The sequence below is a fragment of the Eublepharis macularius genome, chromosome 5 (genome assembly GCF_028583425.1).
Source record: "Eublepharis macularius isolate TG4126 chromosome 5, MPM_Emac_v1.0, whole genome shotgun sequence".
Lineage (NCBI taxonomy): Eukaryota > Metazoa > Chordata > Lepidosauria > Squamata > Eublepharidae > Eublepharis > Eublepharis macularius.
In genome coordinates, this window is record NC_072794.1 from 131,747,326 (window position 1) to 131,769,011 (window position 21,686).

The 21,686-nt window shown below is 38.3% G+C and overlaps 1 protein-coding gene across 1 annotated transcript in view; it reads left to right on the forward strand.

Moving 5' to 3' along the window:
- The window catches only part of RALGAPB (Ral GTPase activating protein non-catalytic subunit beta), a 100,537-nt gene that overhangs the window by 26,918 nt on the left and 51,933 nt on the right, over positions 1–21,686 (forward strand). Inside the window, exons 2-8 of the mRNA XM_054979886.1 lie at positions 7,359–7,568; positions 11,125–11,327; positions 13,472–13,635; positions 15,846–16,032; positions 17,848–17,979; positions 19,039–19,217; positions 20,895–20,942. Coding sequence (XP_054835861.1) covers positions 7,389–7,568; positions 11,125–11,327; positions 13,472–13,635; positions 15,846–16,032; positions 17,848–17,979; positions 19,039–19,217; positions 20,895–20,942 — 1,093 coding nt within the window. The 5' untranslated portion in view covers positions 7,359–7,388. The remainder of the gene's footprint in view (positions 1–7,358; positions 7,569–11,124; positions 11,328–13,471; positions 13,636–15,845; positions 16,033–17,847; positions 17,980–19,038; positions 19,218–20,894; positions 20,943–21,686) is intronic.

A 21,686-nucleotide genomic window follows, 5' to 3' on the forward strand; every position in this document is an offset into this window, starting at 1 on the left:
AAGAGAAATGAAATTCTTTTTCCAATTGAATTTGGAAAAGGAAGTGCCAATAAGCACAATTTGGGATGCATTTAAAGCGGTGATGAGAGGGAACCTGATTAATTTGAATAGTAAGGGGGGGAAAAGAAAAGAAGGAAAGATGCGAGAAATTCAAGATAAAATAAAACAGAAGGAACAGGAATTAAAAAAGAAACCAGGAAAGAAAAAATTGTTACAAGAAATAAAGATACTACACGAACAGTTGAAGGCTTTTATAAATAAAGAACTGGAATGGAATCTAAAAAGTTTGCTACGAAAGCATTTTGAAGGCGCTAATAAGCCAGGAAAGTATTTATCATGGCAATTGAAGAAGAAAAACGAGAAAAAGTCAGTTGTAAAGATAGTGGAACAGGGAAAAGAAATAATAGACCAAAGAGGTATAAAGAGAGCATTTTATAAATATTATGCTACATTATTCCAAAAGAAGGCAATAGAAACAAACACAATAGAAGAATACTTATGGAAAATAAAGTTACCTAAAATTTCAGAGACAATGAAAAGTACTTCAAATACTTCAATTACAGAAAAGGAAATTATAGATGCCATTGAATCAATGAAGGTGGGGAAAGCGCCAGGTCCGGATGGAATATTGGCAAAATTTTATAAAATATTTAAAAAGGACCTGGTGCAAGTACTACTAAAGTTGATGAATGAGATATTGGAGAGCAAAGTAATGCCAGAAATGTGGAATGAAGCAAATATTTCATTGATCCCGAAGGAACTACAAGATTTAACAGATGTTAAAAATTATAGGCCTATATCTCTGTTGAATGATGACTATAAAATTTTTGCCAATATTTTGGCGGAAAGGTTGAAAGGATTTTTGATGGAGTTTATAGGCGAAGAACAAGCAGGTTTTTTGCCCAGCAGGCAAATTAGACACAATTTGAGAACGATGTTAGATGCCATTGAATACTATGATAAATGAATTGACAAGGAGGTAGGGTTTTTCTTTGCGGATGCAGAGAAAGCCTTTGACAATTTGAACTGGGACTTTATGTTTCAAATAATGGAAAAAATGGAACTAGGCCAAGGATTTATAAATGCCATTAAAGCAATATACAATGACCAAAAAGCGGCATTATGTATAAACAATGATCCGACAAAGAACCTGGAAGTGAGAAAAGGAACAAGACAAGGATGTCCGCTCTCACCCTTATTGTTCATTATGGTATTGGAAATACTGTTAAGACAAGTAAGAGAAGATGAGAACATCAGAGGTATAAAGTTGAGAGGTTTTTCCTTTAAATTTAGATCATTTGCAGATGATGTGGTGTTTATAGTGGAAGATCCAATTCAGACGTTGCCAATTTTACTAGGAAAAATTAAAGAATTTGGAGAATTGGCAGGTTTTTATATTAATAAATCAAAGTCAAAATTACTGTGTAAAAATATGACTAAGAAGAGACAGGAAGAATTAATGGACATTATAAAGTGTGAGGTGGTTCATAAAACCAAATATTTGGGCATAGACATTACAATGAAGAATATTGATTTATATAAAAATAATTATGAAAAATTGTGGACGCAATTGGAAAAAGATATGGTGAAGTGGAATTGACTGAATCTATCACTGATGGGACGAATATCAGTTGTTAAGATGAATGTGTTACCTAGAGTGATGTTCATATTACAAACTATCCCAATTGTTAAGGAAAAAAACAATTTGATAAGTGGCAAAAGAAAATATCGGACTTTGTCTGGGCGGGGAAAAAACCAAGAGTAAAGATAAAAGTACTTTGTGATGCAAAAAGAAAGGGGTGGCTTACAATTACCAAATCTAAAGCTATATCATGATGCAGTCTGTTTAACAAGGATGAAGGAATGGGTGAACTTAGCTAATCAAAAATTGTTGGCTCTAGAGGGTTTCAATAATGTATTTGGATGGCATGCGTATTTATGGTATGTGAAGCATAAAATGGACGGTATGTTCCATCACCGTTATGTAAGAGGGAATATATTTAAGATTTGGCAAAAATATAAAAAATTTGTAGGGGAGAAAAGACCATTGTGGACTGTCCCAGCAGAAGTGATAAGCCCACGTTCAGAATATAATGGAGAAGAATGGCTAACATATAAAGAATTATTGACGGCGGAAGGGAATGTCTACAAATTGAAGAGTCAAAAAGATCTACCATTTGAATATGAGTGGTTACAATATAGACAAATTAATGATATATATGAAGTTGATAAAAGGAAAGTGGGGTTTAGGGAAAAGAATTCAGAACTAGAAGAGTTATTGCTAGGAGAGGGACCAAAGATGATCTCTAAGATATATAAACTGTTACTGAAATGGGACACAGAAGATGAAGTAGTTAAGATGCTGATGGTGAAATGGGCAATACATTTTAATAGAGAAATAACGATGGAGGCCTGGGAATATATGTGGAAAAATACGTTAAAAATATCAACATGTGTCAACATAAGAGAAAATTGTTATAAAATGTTGTATAGATGGTATTTGACACCAAAAAAGCTGGCCAATATGAGTAAAGATATGTCAAATAAGTGCTGGAAATGTAAACAACATGAAGGCTCCTTTTATCATATGTGGTGGTCATGTGAAAAAGCCAAATCCTTTTGGGCTAAGATTCATGAGAAAATGGGGCAAATTTTGAAGGTTAATTTGAGTAAAAATCCGGAACTGTTACTGTTAGGATTAAATATGGAAAAGATTAATGTTAGAGATAGAACATTGTTATTTTATGATTGTGGCAGCAAGGTTGTTATATGCAAAATAATGGAAACAAGAGAAGATACCGGAAATTGAAGAATGGATCCAAAAACTGTTATACATGGCGGAGATGGACAAAATGACAAGAAAACTGAGAGAACAAAACTCAAAAGAATTTCAAGAAGACTGGCAGAAAATGAAGGATTACTTAGAAAATGAATGGGATGTAAAAGGAAAATTAGTAATCTTTGATAACTACTGAAAGATAGAGATTAAGTGACTTTACCTGTACTCAAAAAGATTAGATGTAAATTAGAGGTAATGATCAGGGATAGAACGGTTCTAGCGCTGTTGGAAGTCAGAATAAAAGGGGGGAGGGAGGGGTGGGGGCATACACTAGTTAAGGGAAGAATAATTAATGTTTTTATATTGGATGTATATGCTAACCTACCAAAAACAAATAAAAAATTTTATATATAAAAAAAAGCCTTAGTTCTCTCCCTATGCCCTTTCCACCCCCTCCCATAGGATTGGGCTGTTAGTGTGTCTAACATGATTGATATGCAGCCCAACAGCCTTGACGGCTATCAATAAACAGACCATATTTACATATGTGCGACAAAAAAATTTCTGCAGAAAAATACATCACTGGAAAACTTTCCACAACGTATCACTGGTTCTTAGCTCTTCCAAGGTGGTGTTCAGTGTCTGCATGCCTTTCTCTCCTAACGGAAATCAACGTTGACTTCTTAGGAAGTGTGAGGGTGTAGAGGATATCCTTCTGAAAGTGTGTTTTATTTCCAGTAATGTCTCCTATTATGTCAAAGACAAAGAATGAAGTTTGTGTTTGGAGTGTATGCTATTACAATACAAAGGTCTGTTTTAAGTTACCACTTGTATATATATCCTTGTTCAGATACCAGACCTTATTTAGCTGTCTTTTTTCCTTATGATATGAAAGGTGTCTTTGCCAGTTCTTCTGGCAAAAAGACCTCTTTGTGGTTTAGGGTGAATGAGTGACTGTATGCTAAGTACTACGCTAAAGAGATGCAGAGAAGTACTGTTTTACCTCCTCTTTCTTGTAAGGTAAGTATTAATTCTGGTAGTCTCTGATCTGTGAAAGATACTTAGAGATATTTAGCTGTATTAAGTAGGCTAAACATTTCTTCTGAATGGAAAACAGTAAGATCTGTGTGTACAAAATACTGACTTGAATGTTCTGTGTCTAATTTGTCTGGAGCCTGTTCAGTATATCCCAGATAAGCAATCTTGTTCCATGACATGCTATATTACATACAGCAAAATGGTTCAGGAAAACAAAGTGATGCATAGTATGTATTATCTATTTGCTTTATGTATTATCCTACTCTCACAGTTTTGTTTTTGTACTTAATGCCATTTTTTGCATTGTTTAACATGTGTTGAATACTCTGTACTTTGTTTCAGTTTGCTTTAATGCTAGTCCTACTACATTGATTTCAACAGACTGTATTTTGCTTTTCAGTTGCATACTTTTAAAGAGTTAGAGTATTTCTAAAAAATTCAGCAATAGTTTTAACACATGCCTTTCAAATAGATCAGAGGTTATTGGAGAGAAGTTTCTTTCATAGCATCAGCTATTTGTTATATGCTCCCTGGTGTGTATTGCTTTTCAGTTTTGTATCGGCCAAAGGTAGGGTACAATCATGACAGAAAACATTTCATGGCAACCTGTGTGTATTCACCTTTGTTGATACTTAATACTTTTAACTTGGGTTGTGTCTGTAATGGTAGCAGTGCCATAATTGGAAGAGTAAATAGTAGGCACAGGGAAAACGGTTTGGATTTTTGATTCAGACACACACACACACACACTTGCACTGTGACATCTTTACAAAGCTTAGGGTTCTCTGCATCTGCTATAATGCAGGGAGGGGATTGTGTAGTTTTTTGAAAGAAAATAAAAAACAATCTGAACTTTGGAAAAGGTCCGGTTGCTTCCTCTCCCAGCCAATTTTAGTGCATACAGTAACTTGCTCACTGAAATTGCATTTAGAGTGCTTTGATGTCATTTATTAGAATCTTGGCAGAGATTAATATCATCTAAGCATCAGCTATAGAATGTGCTGGCCAAGTCTTAGAGCCTGTGTTCTGTGCCAAAGCTCAGACCACAATGTACAAATCAGTAGTGGCCTTTTTATATGCACAGAATGTGTCATAACTGAATAAAACATCCCTACATCTCTACCACCACCTGGAATTTGAGCAGAGCCTCCATATCATAGTGTAAGGAGCAGGACTTGTTCTACCTAATACAGAGTAAAACTTTGGTTCAGGCTTCACTTCCTGCATGAACTCTTTCTTGGCCTGTTTACTGGGAAAGGCACAGGCTCTGTTAATTAGCTGTATCTGGGCTGCTTTCTTCTCCTGAGAGAGTGGCCTTGGGAAGACCAGTGCTTGGTGCTGATCTCTAGCCATAGTCCCTAAACTTTCACAGGACTGTAATGTCCAATTACACGTCGAGCCCTTATTGGTTCCCTGATGCCCCCTTCAGATTTCGAGAAGCCTCTTTGTATCTAGGCAGTTTATCAGTCTTGACCAGCCTTGCTACCTTGCAGCCATTGCCAGCTATCTGCAGTGTGAGAGAGAGCCATCTCCAGGATGCCTAGAGTGAGCTGGCATAAATGGACTTTGGTAAGATCAACCAACTTTGGAACCAACTCAGAGAATGCCTAGTCAGTCAGCAAGTAGTATTTTAGATAGTTAGAACATATTTAGGTCAGCAGGCTCTTATTTGTTTTCTGCCTTGCCTAAGTGCTTTCTAAAGGTGGTTTCTGCCTTGCATATTCTCCTATGTTCTTTCTGTAATAAACTCCAATATATATTTTTCCAGCCTGTGTTCAGTGTTGCTTGCTAAGGAGGTATACACACTCAAAAGAACCCAGGAAGCTGGAGTGCTTCAGAACAAACGACCAGAGCTCTTAGAGGCTCCTAGGGGACCTGAGTGGCCAGGAGAGCCATCAGGGATGGAGGATGAGAGTCTCTGGGTACACATAGGATACAAGTTCCAGGCATTCCTGAGTGTTATCACATCTATTTTTTGCAAGTTGGCCTCAACTATATCTTTGCAGTGAGGGGCATTGGTGGGGCATGGCTCATTAGTACTGGCTGATGAAATTATGTCATCAGATCTATTTTGTTAAATATATGCACACTATAGCAACTGCCTGAACACATAGCCATTGGGCCTAGTAAATGTGCAGAGATCAAATTGATAAGGAAAATTTGCGCTATAATGTATTTAATACAGAAATCTTGTAGATTATAATTAAGTTAACTATCAGCCTGGATTCACACCTGAAATAAAAATTGTAAATGTGATGTCAGTCATACAGTAACATACAGGATGAGAAGCCTGACAGTTTGTAAAGTCTCTATTCATTCGTGCATAACTCTTGCTCTAATGAATGATTTCAGTGCTACAGCTTACACTGACTCATTGGAGTGCCTATCAAATCTGTTTGAGCAATTACTTTATTCATGAGCTTTTGATAATCTTGGCACAGACCAACATGTAAGACAAGCTATTTATTAAGTTCTGTATACAGCAGTCTCTTAAAACAACCATCTATTTATGCAAAAAACACTCCGGAAGATTATTTTAATATAAAATAATATATAAATATATAGGTATAATATATAAGTAATAATAAGTTTTTGTGTCTCTAAAACCAAAAGTAACATAACTTTAGGTAAAAAAAAAATCCCAGCCACAACATGTTAAACTTGTTAAAATAATTACATCAGTTTAAAGAAATTGTTAACAGTTGCTCATTCCTTGTATAGTTCCAAATTTAAGGGAGCAAATGGTGTCAACTTTCAGTATATAACTTGCAAACATTGCATTTTGGATTCCAGTACTGCTTTATTATTGCATTTATTATTTACGGGGGAGGACTACACGCATCACTGTGTGTGAACTTGGATGCAGACTGTTGTAAGACATTGCTTGGCATCTTGCATGGTATGTTTCTGATTACATTGTAAAATTCCTTGAAATTTTGAAACTCTGAGAACCATTTTTTCTTGGTTTTTCGGGGGGGGGGGATCCAGAAAGGGCGGCAAAAATATATGCCAGTATTCTACATACCGTTTGTATGGTTGGTAGTAATATGAAGGTAAACCATGTGGTGGGAGTAAGTCCACATTGCAAAGTTCATGTTGACCTTAATATGTATCAGGATTACTATTGGGGACAAAATAAAGAATGCTGTTGAATGCTTAGGTGTCCTTGGGTGCTTAGGTGCAACTGCGGTATCTTGGGACACCGCACTTGCAACAGTGAGCAGAATGAGATGACTCAGGCTTTTCAGGGAAGGGGAAAGATACAGATTATGGGTGCTGGCTGGGACTGTGGACCACAGGACATGCCCCCTACCATATGTGACCTGCGGGCCATATATTGTGTACTTCTGTTCTAGATTCTACGATAAGTGGTGCAAGTCCCTGGAAGAAAATAGCTAAGCAGTCAGATTTTCTTATAGGGCTGTGTTATACCTCTTGTTACTGAGAGCTTGTTGTATCCTTGATTTGCATTTTTTTGGAACAACAAATAACGTATCATAAATTTTAACTGCTCTCTTTTTTCTTGTTCTCTTTGTTCCAGGTATAGATTTATCTGCACTATAAAGGCACTATGTACTCAGAGTGGAGGTCCCTACATCTTGTAATTCAGAATGATAAGGGTCACACCAGTGTACTTCACAGCTATCCTGAGAATGTGGGGAGAGAGGTGGCAAATGCTGTTGTGCGTCCCCTTGGCCAAGCGTTGAATGCTTCATTAGCAGCTGAGAGTATACTGAAAACAGACAAAGAAGTGAGTGCTCATCTGTAGAACTTTTAGTTCCATTTCTGTTTGAATGTAATTGTCAATGAGCTGTTTGCTGTAAGTTTAAAAAGAAAGGTTGCAATCCTAGAACTACTTACCTAGGAGTAGATCCATTGTATGTATATTAACTTAGTTTGGAGTGACCATGCAAAGGATTCTTCTGTAAATAACTAATGCTCTGAAGCATACAATAGTGTTACTCTGTGGAAAGATTTTCCATTTTTTCATAGCAAAAGGATAATGTTCTTTGCATTTCTGCAAAACTGGGGTATGGATTCTTCAAGTCTCTCCGATTCATATTATCCACTAAATATCTTATTCAGCTTACTTGGCTGGATATAGGGCCTAATAGCAAAATATTATTTTACTGTTACCTGTATAGTATATTCTACTGTATAGTAGTCATTTATGTAATCTCTCATGCCTTGTCAGACTGGTTAGAGCAGGAATTTGGTATTTCTAGCACAGTCCTACTGTGGTTCTAGGTGTTGCTGTTAGCGGAAAGTTGTCTTTGGGCATGTGGTCTCCACAACGTGGAACTTGAATTGTGGTGTCCCTCAGGACTCTTTTGTTTAACATATAGGTCCATGAATAAGATCATCTGTAGTTTAGAGTTTAATGTTATCAGAATACTAATGCGCTATATTTAACAAGACCTCTAAGATGCAGTGATCTCTGACCTGGATGCTGTGTTGAAGTAGATGACAGCAAAAAAATCTGTTGAATGGAACTTTCTTGGCTGCCTCCCCAGTTGCTCTTTGTGCTCCGCAACACTCCCACTAACAGCACTGTTTGCAATATGAGGGTCTTCAGTGGCAGAAGAGAATAGCTGAAATGCTTCCAGCGGCAGAAGTACCCTTGCAGCAGTGGGAAACAAACATTTGATCCAGCCCATTATATAGAACACACATGTTTGAGAGCTCAGAAAGTTTAATAATCCTGCTGTAGAATTACAATTTTGAGAGAAAGTAAGAAATAAATGGACATATTGTGCAGGAAAATATTTTTATTACAGAAAATATAACATGCATAATCAGGTTCTAGAGTAGTTCTTTTACTGAATGAAACTTCAGGAAATTATCTGGGTCATCAGTGTACATAGGCATGTGATTTATGCCCCCCTTTTCACCTTCAACTTCTACAAGTGGCTAAGAAATACAAGAATGCAAGAAAATATAATTCAGTTTAAAATAAAAACAATAAAATCATCAAATCAAATAACTTAAAAGCTGATAACTTTAGCTCTTACCACTTGCACAATTTCTGAAGGTTATCAAATCAGGCCTTTGATGAATCATAGTAGGTCAGGTATCCTGAAAAGAGATGGGCACGAACCGGGGGGGGGGGGGAAGAACCATGAGGTTCATGGTTCGTTATGTTTCACGAACCACAAACTTTCACAAACCTGCCCCCATTCGCGAACTGGTTCGTTTGGTTTATGAAAACATCACTTCCAGATCAGCAAATCGGCACTTCCAGGTCAGCAGGAGGTCACTTCCGGGCCAGTAAAAGGTCTGCAGAAAGCTCAACCCCCCTTGCCTAGGAAACTGATTGATCAGTTCCAGGATGTCTGCAGTGATGAACTGAAAAACGAACCAAGCCAATGGGCCTAAAGTTCGTAGCAGTTCATCAGAAATGGGCTCTGATGAACCGCCGGTTCACAAACTGACTCACTTCATGCTGAACTTTGGTTTGTATTTCAGTTCATGCCCATCTCTAGTCCCGAGTGACTTCAGTTCCACAATAACAAAATTCAGGACTCTGTTAGCAAGAGCCTTTCCAAATGATGTTAATTCCGTCCGTTGTATGGGGGTGCAGTTGGTGAGTTCTGCCTGGCTGAACTGGAGATTATTTTTTCTTTCACGTGCCATAATGGCTACCCTATCCTAAGTGATATCTTACAGCATAACTGTAACACATTTTCTAGTCCAGGAAGACCAGGAAGAGCCTAGCTCAGCCTGGCTGCAGCTCAGTCCTTCCAGTGCTGACATATTTAGGCATATTGTCTCTTTCCTCAATAGAACATTAGCATCTTTTCACAGCCTAGAGGATGGATGGAACCCAGCTCAGCTAAGGTGGGATGAATCTTTATAGAGATTCATAAGAAAAAATATGCCCTTACTTGGATAGCCCAGGTGAGCCTGATCTTGTCAGATCTCAGAAGCTAAGCAGGATCGGCCTTGATTAGTAATTGGATGGGAGACCTCGAATGAAGACCAGGGTTGCAGAGGCAGGCAATGATAAACCACCTCTGTTAGTCTCTTGCCATGAAAACCCCACTAGGGGTCTTCATAAGTCAACTTTGACTTGAGTGCACTCTCCACCACCACCAAGCAAAAATAAACAAGTCAGTGTTTCCACGGAATTGAAATCTGAATTGAACAGTAACAGAGGGTGGAGTAGTGCCTTCATTTAAGTGTGTCAGTATAAGAATAAGCAGAACTGGAACAAAAGTCTATAAAGCTAGCTTATAAGTTGATAAGCATGGAATCAATAAGCAAAAAACCCTTACTATTTTGTATAAAGATGGAGTAGTTTTGCTGTCCTCAATTTGCTGCCCCCCTCTTCCCTTGGATACACACTTTAACGTGGTTTGGGGAGTTGAGTGTGTCAGAGAAGCTGAGAGCAATACATCAGGAGCACAGTCTTGGTCAAGAGACTAAACTCTTAGCAGAAAGGAAAGAAAATTTCTAGCAGAGTCACTCAAGGCTGATGTGAACAGATGCAAAAGGAAAAGGTGACAAAAATAGAATCAGAATTCTAAATGCTTCTTTTGACCAACATGCATGCAGAGACAGAGAATTATAATACACAATACTAAATGGGATGGATTCCAAAACACCAAGATACAAAGGGAAAACTCCCAGGAACCCCTCAACTGTATACTATATATATCAAAATTTAATTACACTATCATGATCCAAATGCAAAGATATACACAATTTCATACAGTGTTACAATATTACAATAACTCATTCCATAAATACAGTCATATGTTATACATTTCCAAGGTGCTGTAATAAACAGGAGCCAATTCTGTTGCACAGTTAATTCCTTTCCTATGCCAATGGCTAGAAAGGAAACAAATCACTACTTGAGTCCAAAGAGGTATAAATTCCAGATAGCCAGCTGCATCTGACAAAGGAGAGCTGTGGTTATCGAAGGCTTATACTACATAGGAATTGGATACTTTCACTGCTACAAACTAATACGGCAAACTGACTGCACACCAAAAGGAGATGTTTACATTTCCAAGCAAAGGAATGTTTTGATTGCCTCCACGCTAATTGCATTCTGTCCCCTTGTGATATATGTCCCCTTCTTTCCTCTCTCTCTCCCTTCTCCCCTCCTCTTCTGTATCTGCCCAGTTTTGATCAGGCATCTGACGAAGAGAACTTGATTCTCGAAAGCTTATGCTACAATAAAATTGGTTAGTCTTAAAGGTGCCACTGGACTCTTTTTGATTTCGCTGCTACAGACTAACACGGCTAACTCCTCTGGATCTAGACCCATGTAGTAATATAACCCTTTATTTTTCTTCTAGGTAAAATGGACCATGGAAGTGGTTTGTTATGGACTTACACTGCCTTTAGATGGTGACACAGTAAAGTATTGTGTTGATGTTTATACAGACTGGATTATGGCTCTGGTCTTACCAAAGGATTCCATTCCTCTGCCTGTTGTTAAAGAGCCAAATCTTTATGTTCAGAACATTCTCAAACATCTGCAAAATCTCTTTGTACCAAGGTGAGTAGCAACAAATAGAAAATAATTTTTGTTTTATGTGTGCAGTATGGTTGTTGGCTAAGTGTTTCAAGGATATTGGTGGCTATAATACAAACTTAATACTTCAGTTCAATGTCTCCATTGTTTTGAAAAGTTAACAGAGGATGTAGAAGCTTCTCTCAACTTCCAATTTGGGAAGATAGATTTTAATAGGTGTAAATGTTTTAAAGTCAAAGGTAACTTATAAGAAGTAGGCAGCTGCAAGAAAAAAAGGATGCATTCTTACCAGAAAATGTTAAAAGTTGGAGTAAAGAATTAATTTTGAAATAAAAAAATGTTTACAGTTTATATATTACCGTTGCTAAATTCTGAGTTGAAGCTTACCTTCCCATCAAAGAAGTTCTAACATGCTATCTTTTTCGTGGTAAAACGATTATTTATACCCAGTTGCTTGAGAAGGTGGAAACCACGATGTGTTTGGGTGTTTTAAGAATTGCTCTGTGCTGCCTTTAGAACTAGGTGTTAGCAGTGTTGCCTGGCTTAGCCCATGGAAGTGAAACAAGTTTGCTCTGAATTGTTTAAAAACTTGACAGCCATGGATTATAAAGGTTGTGAGAACAGATCCTTATCAGTAAGTGTTTCATTTGCCTGTTAAACTTGAATAGTCCTTTGTCCATCCTTACATTCGTCCCATTGCAAATAAGGTTGTGCCATTATGAATTCTTTCTAACTGCCCTTTCTGTTTTTATTGTGGAGAATTATCTTCAACACGTGAATAACTGATAATTGAAAGCATTACATATTTGTTTACTTTCCACATTATGATATTAAAATATCGGAGTTGAAATGGCAAAACTATGAATTGGTCTGTAATAATGACTTCTTGTGCTGATTCTAATACATTTGTTCAAGAGGGAAAGGAAGGCTATCTTGGCACTATAAAAACTAACACACTAGGGGTGTACACCCCACCAAAATTAGGTAAGTCTGGATTTTTTTACTGCATCTGAAAAAATTCAGAATTCCCTGAATTCCAAATTGATTCTCTAATTCAGTTCAGCTATTCCTGCAAAATCCGGCCATTGTTTTCTATGGGAAAATTACTCGGGGTTACCTGGTGTGCAGGGGGCGGGGTGTTTTTTTAACCAAACATAACCAAATTTTGGAGGGACCCTACTCCTGATTGTCCTCTAAAGACCTCCCCCCCAAGTTTCATGAAGATTTAACCTCTGGGCCAATTTTATGGGCCCCAATGAAGGTGCCCCATTCACTCTATTTCCTATGGGGAAAATATCTGGGGAGTATCCAAGAGGCTAAGGGGGTCATTTTTCAACCAAACTCCACCAAATTTTCAGGGGACCTACTACCAACTGTCCTATAAGGACCTTCCAAGTTTCAGGGGGCCAATTCTATGGGCCCCTGAAAAAGGTGCCCCCAGCTACTCCATTGTTTCCTATGGGGGAAAAAGTCACAGCTGACTTTCATTGCAGAAATACAAGGCTGTCACGGCCAAGGCATTCCAAAATGCAAGCTGAGTTCCTCCCAGAGAAAGCCCAACAGAAGCAAACTGAAGCACAGGAATGGAATCCTCCCCAGAACCAAAGTGAATGAAGGGGACCAACGCGACATCAGAGAATCACATCTATTATCCAATAAAAAATTTTTTAAAAAACATCCTTCTTGGGGCATAAGAATTCATCACATATTCATTTGTCACATGTTCTTGTAGGAAATGTATTGAGTCTCTAGTAGGTCACTTTATGTAGCTAGTAGGTTATTTTCAGACTGGTTGCTCAGAGGTTCATGAATAAATTATATTAATATCCTACCATTCTTCCATGGATCTCCAGGAATGCTACATAGTATTCTCAGGTAGACTCTCATCCAGGCATCTGCTAAGCCTATACGTGCTTAGCTTCAGCAGGATGGAGGCTTCATGTGCCTTGAACCATGACCTGCACCTTGGAATATGCATATGCAATTATTGCAGGATTTGTGTGCATGCAAATCTGTGAACGCTTAATATTGTTGTAAATAAGGTAGACTTTTAAAATAATATAGTTTATGAGGGTTCTAGCTTTCATTTTTAAATAACCTGTGGTATTGAAGATTTAACTGTAGATGTTCTGCCAGCTTGTTCTTAAGAGGTGTTTCTTTTACAACAGGCAGGATCAAGGCTCCAGTCAGATTAAACTGTGTTTGCAAGTTTTGAAAGCCGTCCAGAAATTGGCTCATGAGTCGACCTCCATGACTCGAGAAACATGGGAGGTTTTATTATTGTTTCTACTACAGATTAATGATACTCTGCTGGCAGCTCCAACGGTACAAGGTTTGTATACATCATCTGTTGTTTGTAGTGTAAAACTTTGAACCAGGTGTGCTCACGAGACCGCAGAACCTCTGTTCTTACCACTTACTATGGGATTATAGCCATGAAATGAATGAGGTTGAAACAGCGAGCCTCCTGTTTAAATTCATAACTTGAATTTTGGCGAAATGATTGTGTACTTCCATTATGATGATCGCGTAACTGAGTTGATGATCGTTATGTTCACAGATGCTGTGGATAGTGTTTTCTGCACATGATTCTCTGAAATGCCCATGTCAGTATTCATAGCTACTGTGTTATAGGAGGAACTTACCAATCAGCATGGGCGTTCTTATATTACACAGATGTGGTTTGGAGTGTTCTGTACAATGGTTGCAATGGCTTATTCCAAAGCATAAGCTCATTCCTATACATGTGGCCATTTTTTGTTCCATCTGTATTCCCAGAATTTCATAAAAATAGAATTATATTTTCAGAAACAGTTGTGATGGGAACAGATTCTCTTGACTCGCCATAAATGCACTCTCTGGAGTTGTCAATATTGTTTTTGCTTGTAGCAGAAAAATGACTAGATTGGAAAAAAAGGCTGGTCATTGAAGTTGACTCATGTAGGAAAAGGGGGAGGGGAGAATACTGAGAGAAAAGTCCAAATGAAATCCTCTGCCTCTGAATAACAAATGTTTGTTTGTTGAAGGAACAGGGTTAGTTCTCAGGACAGACTTAAGATGACAGATGATTGCAGGAATGCGCTCAAATGTTTGTATGACTGTTTTGAAAAACAGCAGTATAGAACAACCCGATATCCATGCAACTACTTCAGGAAATTCAAGTTATTCTCTGTTTGAAACAGCTTTTCAAGTTTCCCCTTGTTTTGCTTACTTGCAGAGGTAATAGGCAATGAAGGTGTGGGGGCGGGGGGGGGGCAGAATTTACATCTGAAAATTTCCAGTGCCTTAAGCAGAGCATGATCTGATTTAACGTGTTTATTCTGACTTCTGTTTTGTAAAGAAAAATTAAAATGCCCCAAACTAATTGCATGTTCCACTAGCAACAAATGCTCGTTGAAATATTTGATTAGGAAAACAAGTGCCATTTAAATGTTGTATTTAAACATATTCATTTCTTTATTTATTATAAATTATTTTTTCTTGGAATAGTTCTTGTAAAAATATCAAGGCAGTATAGCATGATCTTTCCTCTTATTGTTTAAACTTAGGAAAAAAACTGAAGGCATAGAAAATTATTGTCTCGATCATTAGCACACCAAGGTAATGATGATTCACACCTGGGTCTCACAGACATTCTGTGTCGCATCTCTGATAACAGTGTAGAAACCTGCATGATTGTAATTGCTCCCATGCCTCATGGCTTCAGAGCAGTAGTCCTTGTTCTGCGCTGCGGCTTACAGAGGGCCACATTTCTAATTACCATCAACCAAAACGCCACATTTAGTTTAATCTTTGGCATCAAGCCTGTGCCTCAGAGAGGCTGGCAGCTTACTCATTTTCTCTGACAGTAGCAATGTCAAGATGGGAACTACCTGCCAGCCAGAAGCCCTAATGGGCAAGGGCCTTGCCCACTTTGCTGAAATATGGGATAGGTACCACATTGAGAGACAGTGCTGAGAAGAGCTACATGTGGTCCCAAACCACTGAGTATCAGTGCTTCAGAGTAGCTTGGATTTTTGTTCAGGTTCTGTACCTTTCTGGGTTTTGAGAGTTTTTAAAACTACAATCGCAGTGTTTTACAAAACAGAATTTCTGTTCTGCTTTGTAAGTACAGATTAAGGACCACCTTATGGTACGCTTCTTCATCCCCAACTCTTTTCTCCTAAATATCCACACATGTTGATCAGTATCCAAAATTTCATATAACCCTTCTTCCACACATTTCCAAGCAGTTTTCCAGATCACTGGGGCTACAAATGCTCTTGTCACATTTACAGCTGATGCTTAAATGGCACAGTACTGTATTGATTACAAACAGTGTCAGTGTACAGTAGTTGAGGATTGTATTTGTAGAACTGAATATGCTTCAGGGCATATAGTAGGTAACAAAGCATAGTTTGGAAAGAAAGCATAGTATGGAAATATTTAAAAGATCTTGAGAGGTTAATGGGATTTCCAAAGATGGTGGTATAGAAGTGTACCTACTAGGTCCCTTATAAAACAGAGAGAAGTGAAACCTTTTCATTTTTGTTTGGATTATAGGTGGAATTGCTGAGAATCTGGCTGAGAAGCTGATTGGTGTGCTGTTTGAAGTCTGGTTGCTAGCCTGTACCCGGTGCTTTCCCACACCACCTTACTGGAAAACTGCCAAAGAGATGGTGGCAAACTGGCGGCATCATTCTGCAGTGGTGGAGCAATGGAGCAAAGTAATCTGTGCCCTTACAGCTAGGTAGGTGAAACTTTATCTTCTTTCCATCATTCACTTTGATGATGTAAACTTACAGTATAAGTAGAAAAATCCCAGCAATTGAATTTGTGTTTATGTCTGACACCTAAACCAGATGTTAACTCAAGAGCAAAGAAAAAACTAAAGATCCCAAACTCATGACATGTCCCCTGCCACAGGGTCTGATCCGAATGGTCCAATCAGCTAAGCCATGTGACCACATGCCTCTGCAGCTGAGACATGTTCACAGTCAGAGCAACTGACCCCCCACTGGTGTTCTGAGTGCTAATGAGACAGAATGCAAGGGATCACCCCCCCCCTTCCTGACCTTCCTGACTCTTAATATCTCATCTGCACCTTGGTTCTGTGAATATCATCTCCAAGTTTATCTCTTTGGGAATAGCTAGCTCAAAGTTTCATTAAGTTTCTGGAGATTTCTTGAGGCCAAAACCTTAGACCAGAGTTTTGTCAGCCAAGAAATGGGCTGAGAGATTCCAGTTTCTGTCAGACTATGGATGTCAGGTTGTGGCAGGTAGATCCCTGGATCACTTCAGCATGACACATGTCCTTAACTAAATGATCTTTATTCAGGAATTCACTCTTGTACACATACACAGGCCCATAGGAGTACATGAAGTAAAAAGCAGTTGCCTGTTAACTTCTCATTGCAAGGAATAAAGCTTCAGGCTATTGCAAGACAATATAATCACCTAACCTCCTCCCCCCTCGATCACAAGTACAGAAACAGTCTGGGAAATATTTCTGGAGTTCCCACACTAAGCAGACAGGACACTGGGTAATGCAACATCCAAGGCTAGTCTCAACAATATCAAAAGAGCAGATTGTCCACAGCTGCGAGGCTGAGAAAGTGAAAGTGGTTATTGCTAGCTAAGGAATGTTCTTATCAGTTACTACATAAGATACAGTACAACACTAAAGCATCTCTGGATCATGCACTTAATACTGGCATGAGAAAATGGGTACATTTGAACATGACAGTTTCTTGACAGAGCAAACTCACATAAAGTGCATTACAATAGTCTCATCTAGGGGTGTGCACCCGAAAAAGATTTGGGTTTCTCGCTTCGGGTTTACTGAAGCGGGAAAACAATTCAGGTGTTTAAATGCTTCAGTATGCTCTGTAAAAGGTTTGGAAATCTTTACGGAGCACACCACAGGTCAAAGCAGCACTTGCTTGCTGTTTGCAAACATCATGACATATATCCCGATCGACCAAGTTGTGGAAGAGAGCCATCTTCCAGGCTAAATGAAGATAGGAGAAGGCATTATTTGCAGCTGAATTAACTTGCTTCTTCAGTAATCCCGAACAATCCCGTGGCTCTTACCGGAGATGGCCAGGTTCCGCAGGACCCCGTTAGTTCTGCATAGTGTCCTGCAGGGCATTATCCTTCCCAGCCGGCATTACCTCTCCCTTTGTCAGGATACATTTTCAGCTTGTTTGCTGTTGTGCCTCAAAACCTCTCCACATCACCAGTAAGTTTGGTTACATTTTAAGTCTGCTTGAGAACTGTAGAACATACTTTGATATCTTTGTTAAGTGTATGTTTATGTGTTGAACATTTATTTCCATGCTTAGTTCATTATAGTCTCCTCTTTACCAGTTTGAGGACCTTCTAACAATTTTGCTAGAAGGCTAAGGAGAAATTGGGTAATTAACTTTGAACATGTTGTGCCAGTATTTTTAAAAAGCTTTATTGAGGAAGTGTCTCTAGTGGAATATTGATGCATCACATTCAGTTAGGTAGACTGAAAGCAAGAAGAACTATAAACTCAGTGATTGTCTAATTTGTCCTCTAGATTGCTGCGTTTTACATATGGACCTTCATTTCCACCTTTTAAAATTCCTGATGAAGATGCCTGCCTGATTCCTCCAGAAATGGACAATGAGTGTGTTGCCCAGACTTGGTTTCGCTTTTTACATATGCTGAGGTACTGTACATGAGATAGAGCATACAATATTACCGGCATATTTATCCAGATTTGTTGTGTATGAGTCTTCTGAGGCCATAGTTGGTTGGGATAAGACTTGTCTTTGTTGTGGAAAGTGTAGCTTGAATTCAAAACTTCTTCCACAGATGTCATAGCAAAAATCCTATTCACTGTAACGAAGTGAGATGCCTAGATATGTCTTACCTGCATGTAAACAGATGTATTAATTCTGGTAATGTATTTATAGTTAGCAGACTGAATAGCCCAGACTAACCTGAATTTGTCAGAGTTCAGAAGCTAAGCGAGAGTGAGTTGGCCATGGTTAGTACGTGATTGGGAAACTACTGAAGAAGACCAGGATTGCTATGCAGAGGAAGGCAGGGGCAAACTACTTCTGCTTGCTTGTTCTATCTATTTTAGTTAAGTGTGGGGTGGGTGGATGGGGGGGGGGTGAGTTCAACCTCTGGTATCTTGTCCCTCAGTTGTGCCCAGAACAGCATCTTGGGTTCTGATTCTCAATATTTTGCTGGTCGTGTCGAAGGAACTTGTTTTGTTGTTGCTTGTGCCCTTTAATTTTGTTCCCCGCAGAAACCTAGCTGCAGGCTAATAATTCATCATCACCTTATTATCTCTCTCTACTGCTGCATATTATCTGCATATATCCTGTCATAATTAAGTGTGTGGAAGCTTCATGTGCCCCGTGGTGACCATCCTTTTAATTTGCAACACACTTTGCAGTCTTTCTTGGCCATATGACAGCTGATCACTGCTCCTTGTAACAGAGTGCTGTCAATTTTTAAGAAATGTTTATAGAAGCTGAAAAGGTTTCTAAGTGAAACTAAGTTCAGTAGCACATAGACATTGCAGTGGAGTAGCCATGCATCTGTACACTAGCTAAAAGTAGTAAACTCATGCTACAATGACTTACCTTCTTTATTCGTAAAATTGCTTGTTTCTCCAGATCTCTGGTTGCATTTTTTTAACTGAAAGTTTAAAATAAATTAAATATATTTTAGCATCTGTCCAGTGCATTACAGTTAAATGTTTTTGTTTTTATAGTAATCCTGTGGATTTGAGTAATCCAGCGATTATAAGCTCTACCCCCAAGTTTCAGGAACAGTTTCTGAATGTGAGTGGAATGGCTCAGGAATTGAATCAGTATCCCTGCCTTAAACATCTGCCTCAAATATTCTTTCGTGCTATGCGTGGGATCAGTTGCTTAGTGGATGCATTTCTAGGTAAAATTTCAATTTTTAACTGCTAGGACATTGCTTGCCTTGTATGAATAATTTAGAGCTTAATTTTTCAGATCAATAAATCTCATATCGTATCAATACACTTCAGCTGCACCGATAATGGCTAGTTATAAACTACTGAAATATATTTTATTTCCAAGGAGAAATCTTGTCGCTGTGGTTGTTTGCAGAATATAAGGACCTGCCTTAGACCTTAAGTATTGATACAGCGATTAATTCTCATTTCTTCACCCACTTAGGAATATGGCAAACTATTAAAAAGCTGATGTGCTTTCCTCTAAATTCTTCAGAATAGTCCTTTCTGCAGGCTGTGAAATAACTTACTCCTTTCCTCTATATTTAAAGAGAGGTTTCTGTAAGATTCCATTATGTTCTGTTCCTCTGTTGTTGGGTCTTTGGGGTTTTATATAATAGAAACAAACAAACAAAAAAGACAAAACATAAAAATACAATGAACAAAAACTAGCCAAATAAAAAAAATCAGCTAGCAGACAAACAACAATAACCATGTTATTGAGTCTTTTTGACAATGTTGTTGGGTCTTTTTAAGGTCCTTGTTTTCTTTGTGTGCTGCATAGTGAGTTTTGCCTCTCCTGAATGCAGGCTTTCTGAATATTTCTCAGTTTAAGCTTAAACTGGGCTTTGAGGCAATATACTAATGGAGTCAAGCAATTTGCTTCAAATCCAGCTATTTGAATTGCTGTGCTAGTTGATTTATCCCCTTGTTTCCTTTATCTATTTTGCTTTCCCTTCGCTAGAGCAACAAACAGCCTTTGGTATAGAAATTTAACATTCTTTTTGAAATGTTTTCTTTTTTGACTTCAATTTTTTCCCCAGTTAGAATAGTTTCAGGTGGGTTGATCTGCAGTAACACAGCAAAATTGGAGCCCAGTAGTACCTTAAAGACCAACAAGGTTTCCAGCATATAAGCTTTTGAGAGTCAGGCCCCCTTTATCAGATAGATGGTATGTGACGAAGAGAGCTTAACTCTCAAAAGCTTATTCCCTGGATATCTTTTTGGTTTTTAACGTGTTGCTGGACTCAGATCTTGCTGATCCTGCAGTTAGAATATAATGCATTCTGTTTTAGATCTTACAGGATGCTTTCCCATTTATTTTGTCTCTTGATTGATGAACAGGGAAAAATCTGGTTATATTTCCTATCTCCTCATGGCTCTCCAGTAGAGAACATCTACTGGTAGGCCTTGGGCCAAATCTAAGTTCCAACTCTGGTGCCATCAGCCCTTCCCTTAGGACTACTTTCAGTGGATAGATTAGTGTGGATGAGCAGCTTCTATGGCAATGGAGCTTGGCAAAAAATCAGTGGGAGGGCTTTAAGCATTCGTCTTCAACTCCCATTGTCGGAGCAGCAAAACAAATCGCTTATCAAGGTCTTGTAGACTTGAGAGCTTCGAAAGATGCTAATGTGTTCAGTGAAATGCTTTAAAATCAATCATTGTTCCTGGTTTTCCTTTTAATGCAACCTCTTGGCAGAGTCTCAGCAGTTCAGTTTGTTTTAATTAAAGTGGTTGCATAGTTTTATGAAACTGTAAATGTTTTAGTAAGTATTACGCACTTCATTTTCCTGAGGAACTGCTTTTTGGAAATGTTTCCACTGTGGTGCATAATATAGCAGCAATATAATTTCTCTCTTCTCCAGGCGTTGCAGTCTTTACAACCAGTGGGTGTGAAAGATTACCCAGATATGGTATTAAAACTTGTTGCACTTGCCTGGGTGGCAAGAATCTGGGCAGAGGGGTGATGATTTTAACAGTGGCTGGGGATAGTATCAAACTTTGGAAAGCTGCAGTATTCTGTCATATTAATTCAAATTAAACATTAAAAGTGTATAGTTTCACTTTAAAACGTAATTGTTAACATACAGATTCTGTCATAGTAATAATTGGGCTCTATTGCAATGGGTGCTATGTATTATAGGTATTTATACAGAGGTTGTTTATAAAACTCTGACCTTTGGTACCTTGGCAGTTATATATAAGTCTCTCTCACTGTAACAAACATGTACATGATCCTAGTTTCAAATTGTTGGTAGCCTGTGTTTGTCATTACATAATGCCTCAAATATGACAGATGTGTACCAACTAAGCAGTAGTGATGCTGTGCAAATCTCCATACATAACGTCATGACGTAGCTGTGAGATATATTCCACAGCTGTATTATATGGCCCTTTGTGTCATTTTTATACACCCATTGGTCTCTGTTATGATGTTGGAACTCTGTTTCTGACTCTCCTAGTTAGGAGTGCTTGAAAACATGCAGGCAAAAATATGCTGAATTTTGAAAAATAAAAGGATTTCAAGCAAGTTTGCTTACCTTTTGTAATCACTAGATATTCTCTTACAGGGATTACTTTTGTCTCTTGCATATGAAGGCAACCATTTTAAGATCTAGACAAAAAATCCAGGATGTCTGCTAACTAATTTTTCACGT